We start from the raw sequence: 7,433 nt of genomic DNA on the forward strand, positions 1-7,433 counted from the left end.
TGGATACAGGGATAAGGTGCGGCGTCCATGCGTCAGTCTCACAAGTTAGACATATTGCATCCGCTTATTCAGACAACCAAACAGTATCTCAATTTTTCTACATCCTCTCGTACAACTTCATCAAACACTTTCCTTTTTTAAAAAAGGTTACACCCAACCTACATTATTCGTAGAAAATACATCCCCAGTCCGACAACCAAACACACCCATAGTCATGGGTGATCAGCTGCCGCTCCTACGAAAGGGCAGCCGAGCAGGGCCATTTTCGCCACGCCATCCAGTTGGGTCGTAGCCGTCGGGGTTGAGCCATCCGTCCTGTTCGCTTGAGCTTATTCAGAACTACTTTTCAATCATAGAACAATGTTTTTCTCTTACAACATTTCAACGTAAGCATCAGCATAAGCCGCATCAGCCAACATGGTGATCATCGTGCAGTTCGTGCGTTTCTCTCGTTTTTGTGCCGTGTGGGCTTTTGGACCGCGCGACGGCCCACAAGTTCGTTGTTTCCTCCCAACCCCCGGGGCAAGAGCCAAGAGGGCGTCCGCGCTTCGATTGGAACGGCGGCTGGCTGATGTTGATCCATGGCCGGTAGAACGTCAGTAACGTTCCTTCTCACCGTCACCTCGTCGGCGCCTTCGTTGAATGGTTGGTTCTCAGCTGGCACACCACACTGTCCACACTCCACACACAACATCACCCCCCACCATGGCCAATGATGTATAGACCACGAGGAAAGTGGAAACAGCTCACGGTGGACTGCTGACCCAAGTGTCGGTGAATAGAAAGAAATGGATCCATCACGCTCAAGGCACAAGAGCTGACAGAATATTCTTTTGAAAAAGGAAATGGGAGGACAGGCAGAATAATGAAGGTTGAACGGCAGCGTGTGCCAGTATGATGCTACGTCTCCCAATCTTTCATGATCACATCACATTCATAGCCACTGTAGAATACAATTGCACTATATATCATATACAAAGGAAAAATATTCTCAACTTCCTTGTATGCTACACAAAAATAACCAATGCACGGGCTCACAGAGGAACGGATATACAAGAACAAATGAATACTAGCATTTTGTCATCGCTTTTCGATTGCAGTTTCTTCTTCACGGTTGTCCCACCATTTCTGCAATGCAGAGATCAAAGACGCTCCACAGGCTGTATTGATCATCGCCGCTCGGACCATACTTCTCGCAGGAGGTCGTGTCTGACATTCTCCATGGAGGCTCCCTGCCGAGTGCTGAAATGCGCGACACCATTGTTGCACGGGGAGGGGGGATTGCTCTTGTCGTACAGGGATGCCAGGGGGAACTCCAGGTCATCCAGATCGTCATCGCTGATGTACCCTCTCCTCTGCACCATTGATCCCCTCCGATCCAGCTCTGGATTGCCACAAGCCATGTCAGCCACTTTCTCCGCGACGTCCTCCAGTGTAGGTGGGCAGTACACCACTGGAGCAGCGGTGACTGGGAATGTGCTGATCATGTCTTTCTCTGTGAATCGCTCCAGCAAGCTCTGCAAGGCATTCATCGCAATACCAGTTGAGCAATTTGACATGTAGGTAACACAAGATGCTTCCAAATCAAAGGTGAAACAAACCATTTTAGCAAACGGAAAGTATACCTCAGAATTCAGCTCCTCTAGAACCATGCCAGGAACAGGATCAGGGCAGAACTCGTCAGGAGTGAAGTTGCAGAGTATTCTTGTTACTAGTGGAAGGCCAATGGATGGGCAGACCTGATGCAAAACACGACGATCAAAACTTCCTGAAGCACATATTAGGACCTGGGAATGTGACACGAACTACAAATGGAAGCTTACCTCTTTCCTAATGGTTTTCTCGAGAAGCATGTCCTTCGGGAGCATCAAAAGATCACTCAACTCATTAAGTAGCTTAAAACAAGTTGATTCTGCTGCATCTCTTCTGTCATCACCATTAATTTCCACATCTTGACCATCCTTTTCAGATTCAGCAGCATCCATGCCAAACGTATCAGTCAACCATCTGGACCAATTCCCAACCTGCAGAAGTATATCATGTGTTAAAATCAGTAGTGCAAGGGCGAGATCATGCATAGTCCCTATTCTAGATTGTTTGTTTGTTTGTTCATCATGCAATTGCAAGCATTTCATAATTTAAGTGCATACAGAGTTCTTGAGCTGTGCGCCTGATCCAAAGCTTAAGTCCCCAGCTGGAATCGGCAGAACTCTTGAGTCCACAATTGGGTCAGATATAGGATCCGTGGGTATCTCATTCTCTGATTCACGAAGGATGGCATTAAACATAGCAATATCTAAACGGGCTATGCAGTGCTCCATCACCTGATAGAAACAGAAAATTTCATGAGTAAACTTCACACAAAAGATACCATTACCAAAGAAACAAAAATAAGCATCTGAAAGCATACCAATTTTGCCAACACTGGTAAACATCCACACTCATGTCCACCAGCACGAAGAGGACAGATTCTGCTGAATGCATCATGAAATGCAGTTTTCCAGATATCAATAGAAAAACTTCCATGTTGCTGATCACCCAAAGAATGCCCTAACGACCTCCCAATCTTTGGAGTTGACAAATCTTCTACAGGGGTTTGCATGTGGGGTGTCATTGCCTGTGAAATGAAAATCCTTCAGAAAACTGAAAACTTGGATTAATTTGCAATAGGTTTTAATCATCACTGTTTTAGAAGCCATACTCAGCTTTCTGGAAAGTGTCAAGACAGTAATAGGGTGAACTTTTACCTGCCACCACATAGACTCGACAATCCGAGAAAAGATCCAAGATTCGATCTTCTCCAATGCATCCAGCAGTGTGCTAGTTTCACGCCAATCATCTGGCACCTGCATGATATTGGGTTTCGCATACTTGCCACTGTAGTTACTTTTCCATCGTGTTGGAGCGGAACTCCTGTCAGGCTTCTTTGCACCATTTGTGTTGAAAAGCTTAACTGGACTTGAGTGTCGTGAAGAACCAAATGTTTGTGCAATAATTTCTCTCAGGACAACAGTGTTCGATAGCCAAAATGTCAACCTACATCAAAATTAGATTCTCACTTCTTAAATTTTGATCTGAAGGAGTTGACGGTAATGACAATAAGGGGAATCAAGCAGTAGAGGGTAGTGATAATTTACCTTGAAACATCATTGCCACAAGACTTTGCAACAAGCACAAGCCCAGAAACTGAATTTCTTGCGACTGAAGCTTTCTTAACCGAGGACCAAAATTTTGATGCATGAATGTAAATCCTAGATAGACGGCGAGCTGGTGTATGCAACTTATGTGATGAACCACCATGCTCTGGCACCACAGAGTAGAGAGAAGCCTCGAGGGCAGCAACTTCACGTAGCTCCTGCTCCAACTTCTCAATTTTTGAATATAATTCCTCATTATTTTCATATGAAACTGAGTTGCCATTATCAGCTTCGTTTTCTTCAGTATCAGCAATTTCATCATCAGTGCCAGTACTCTGATCACATTTTGGAGCTTCATCCAATATATCGATCTCCTTTGCCTCTTCAATGGCTTTACCTTCAATCTCTCTGCCCCCAATGGCAATACCATCAATTACTTTGCCCTCAATAGGTTTATCATCAGTGACTTCACATTCAATGGCCTTATCATCCTTCATTCCATCCTCAATGTCCTTATCATTCTTAGCTATGTCCTCAATGGCTTTATCATCCGTGGCTCTGCCTTCAACAGTGCTATCATCCTTGATTCTGCCCTCAACTGCTTTATCATCTATGGGTCTATCCTCAATAGCTTTGTCATCTGTTTCCTCAGACATCTCGGATGAAGAACAAGAAGGAGCTTTCGGAGTCTCTGGCTTCTTCATTTCAACAGTTTTAGCACCATTAGCTGTTTTGTTTGTTTTTGGCGATTTGTTCTGGCTACTGTTTGACGATCTAAACTGCAGCTTGGTGTGGATTTGACGATTGGAAATGCTTCTTGCTGAGCGTGGGCTGTTTTCCTTTGACTCTTTCCTTGCTAGCTTCTTTGGAACTCTTGAGACTCTTTTCACTTTAGTGTCTTCGTTACTGGTAGCCTCACCTGGCGATGAAAGGGAATTTCTAGCTGGTTCATAGTCTGATTCAGTTTCCTTCCCTTGTTTACCATCTCTTTCCACATCACTTGAATGATCATCTCTCTCTTCTCCATTCTCTTTGGCACCCATTTCCGTATCCTTTGTGATGCACTAGTAGAAGTTTGATACCTGGACAGATCACCAACAGAATTAGAAACACCAGCAAGGTCCTATCAGCTTAAGAAAGTCAATAGGGAATTTTCAAGAGGGTTTAACAAACCCAGATGATAATGATTATGAAATGGCAAAGGGAATTAAAAGGACAAAAAAATTGCAATGGAAGTAGCAACTGAAAATAAAAGATGCAGTGCAAGTTCAGAGCTGATCCGTAGAGGTAGAGCGATCTGCACCCCCCAAGTTAAAAATGCAGCTTCCAGTAAGAAATCCCCCTAAAAAGCATGTTCCTGATACTGACAAGCATTCTAAGAAGCAAATGTTTACCACGGAGACATCCACTATAAAACATAGTTGCACACAGATCAATCCTCTGCATCCTAATAAGTTAATAAAGAGTGCAGCTTACAACAAAGCATTCACCATGGAGCATGACAGTAGTAAGTCCTAAATCTTTGGTCCTGACAAGCAAATGTTGACATCATAAATCAAGTGACAGGACAGCAACTCAACTCATGAACTGGACAGCTGAGCAAGATTTCTGTCTTGCAAGTAAAATTGAAAATTCTCCAACAACTTAATAAGAGAATCTGGTACAAACGGTAATTTGCTTGGACAGACGGTAGTTGGGAGGCACATGGCCGTGGGGCTCCAGTCGATCTTGGACCACGGTGCCCCTGGATTGCATTTGAGAAGGAGGTCCCCCAGGGCGATGAGAGAGCCCCAGACATAAAGCTGTGCCATAACTTAACTACAGAGAGATCTGACAAGACACTGATATGCAAAGGTAATTACGAATATACGATCCATGATGGGTGTAGACGCGGTTGATACTGAGCATGAGGCAGTACTTGATTCCACAACAATCACTATGTCCTAGTCCATTCCTCCAAATTACCAATCACCCGACAAAACAGGCAGGTCCATCAATTCGATTTACACCGTTGCAACAAATGGCAGCAGCAATTTTCAGCACGGAAGAGTCCAAGAAAGTTGAGAAACGATAAATATCAGGCAGCTAACAAAAGAGCAAAGAAATGAGAATCACAGGCTACCACCCACCTATTGACCAAAACTTCAGTCTAAAAATGCCAGCCTAATCCGTGTGGAAATTATAAGATATACAGTAGTAACTAACATTAGATGGAAAAAAAATGCTCACACGGCACAGGAGCAAGAACAAGAACAGGAAATGAATATAATATAGACACCTCGCACGCCCAGAAACCACCAATTTGGCTTTATTCAGTCTGCAACCAATCTACAAGCGCACGCACCAAAAGCAGAGCTCATCAGACCAAGATCCCACCAGTTTGGCAGTTTCAGCAACGAAACTTGCGGTGCCAATAAAAGGAAGTAAGAACCCAGGACCTCAAAAGGAAATGTAACCTCGGAATCTCGAATCGAAACACGACGGCACTCCAATCTCCCCCCAATGCACAAGAACGAGATTCCGGGGGTCGATGGGATTAGGAGGAAGGCGAAACGGTATGCAGAGCAGAAGTCGCTGGTGCTCACCGGGGTTCTCGCGGTTGCCGCGCCGGTTCAGTTCCTCGCGCGCGACGCGGGCGGGAGCGGGACGAGGAGCGAGACCAGGGAAGGCGGTTGCAATCTCTGTTTCTGTTCCTTCTTTTTCTAATCTAACTATAATGGCGCGCCTGCGCGGGGTTTAGTTTAACGCGGCGTGGGAGTGGGCGCCGCCGTGGTTCCCGAGGGAATGTTGGTGCGGAGCGGCGCCGCGTGGGCGGTCGGCGCGGGAGCGGACGACTAGGCGGCCACCGGCCGCTTCTAGGGGCGGGCGGAGCGGGGCGGCGGGCTACGGCGAGGCAGGCAGGCAGGCGGCACTGGCATGGCAAGGAGGAGTGTGCCACCGCTTGGGCGTAGGTGTGGTGGCCGTTGCTTATAGGAACGTGTGTTTGGAGGCCGCCGAATCTGCTCACCGCACGGTGACCCTAGCACCCGGCTCGTTCGGGCGTGTGGCCTATCAAGTTCCCCCATTGTTGTGCAAACTGTCAGATCTGCCGCCATCCATTTTTTCCCTCATTGCTAGGTCACTGTTCCCCTACTACAATTCCATTGTTGTGCAAACTGTCAGATCTGCCACCATCCATTTTTTCCCTCATTGCTAGGTAACTGTTCCTCTCAATGGACCCATCCATCGCTCTCCTAGTAATACCGGTGACCATGAAAGGATTGTATAGGTGGAAGACGGAGCATAAACCACGGCATAAAGTCATGATTTATCCTCAACGTGTCTCACGATTTTCATCAGGTCGGATCACGCACGCAGCAAAAATGCATCACAGATCGATATATAGCATAAACCAGTTAGTCAGTCTTCTACCCTCGTTACCATTAATTGTTACTTCTTCAGTTGTCTAGGACATATATATATATATATATATATATATATATATATATATATATATATATATATATATTGGGAAACAACTTGTTACATTGTGGATTGTGAAAAAAAATAAACTTGTGAAAAGATGAAGATAAACAAAATGACACTCCCTCTATCCACAAAAGAATGCAATTCTCGTATTTCAAGAAGTCAAACAATTTGAACTTTGACTAAATTTATATAAAAAAAATACTAACATTTATGATACAAAATAAGTATAATTGAATTCGTTATAGGATATATTTTTATAATAAATTTATTTAGAGACATAAATATTTATACTATTTACTATAAACTTGATCAAACTTGAACTAGTTTGACCGACATGAATCCATAGTTGCATTCTTTCCTCAATGGAGGTAGCAGTTGTTTGGCAACCTAGATTCTAGAGCTGTTGGGTTGTTGAAGGGTGACCGAGTGACAACAATCGGCTCCGTTCGGCTGGTTGAATTTTGGCTGAAACTAGCTGAAAATATTGTTCTGACTGAATTGTTGTGCGAAAAAAACACGATTCCGACTAAAAAAAAGCTGAACAAGCCGAATATGTGATAAGTCAAACGAGGCCAATAAGTAACAAACTGTAAAAAGCTAGGTGAGACCACCCTCTTGGATTGTTACAATTCTAGAGTAAAAAGCTACTTTATTTGTTTGTTTCAGCTTCGGATTATGTATCAAAACAATAAAACCATAATTCAAGCAACCCTTATTGATCTTCACATGTGGAGCCTGGTATGGTTTTTTTCTAGCTCATAATAAGACCTATTCCACTTATGAATGTGGTAAGTATGTTTACCTGTTCTAGAAATTTGATGTGCTTAA

At 44.2% G+C, this 7,433-nt stretch overlaps 1 protein-coding gene across 2 annotated transcripts; it reads right to left on the reverse strand.

The window, feature by feature from the left end:
• Positions 1-895: 895 nt before the first annotated feature.
• Positions 896-6,113, reverse strand: LOC136549941 (uncharacterized). Of its 2 annotated transcripts, none has more exons than XM_066541372.1 (8): positions 5,723-6,113; positions 3,138-4,219; positions 2,748-3,036; positions 2,411-2,617; positions 2,151-2,324; positions 1,824-2,024; positions 1,626-1,739; positions 896-1,517 (listed from the first exon to the last, which is right to left on the reverse strand). In XM_066541372.1, the coding sequence occupies exons 2-8, from the start codon at positions 4,178-4,180 to the stop codon at positions 1,170-1,172; spliced, it is 2,376 nt and encodes a 791-aa protein (XP_066397469.1). In that variant the 5' UTR covers positions 4,181-4,219; positions 5,723-6,113; the 3' UTR covers positions 896-1,169. The 2 variants fall into 2 exon arrangements, with proteins under 2 accessions (XP_066397469.1, XP_066397470.1); XM_066541373.1 differs by lacking the exon at positions 5,723-6,113 and adding an exon at positions 5,367-5,389.
• Between the last annotated feature and the right edge of the window lie 1,320 nt (positions 6,114-7,433).

Source organism: Miscanthus floridulus, chromosome 4, assembly GCF_019320115.1.
Source record: "Miscanthus floridulus cultivar M001 chromosome 4, ASM1932011v1, whole genome shotgun sequence".
Classification (NCBI taxonomy): Eukaryota; Viridiplantae; Streptophyta; class Magnoliopsida; order Poales; family Poaceae; genus Miscanthus; species Miscanthus floridulus.

Bases quoted from the DNA above. Each gene is read 5' to 3' on its own strand.
- LOC136549941 (XM_066541372.1), bottom strand. From the start codon at position 4,180: ATGGGTGCCAAAGAGAATGGAGAAGAGAGAGATGATCATTCAAGTGAT. The intron at 3,037-3,137 runs GTAAATTATCAC...ATTTTGATGTAG, and splicing joins TGTGGCAATGATGTTTCAAG to GTTGACATTTTGGCTATCGA. The intron at 2,618-2,747 runs GTAAAAGTTCAC...TTCATTTCACAG, and splicing joins TCGAGTCTATGTGGTGGCAG to GCAATGACACCCCACATGCA.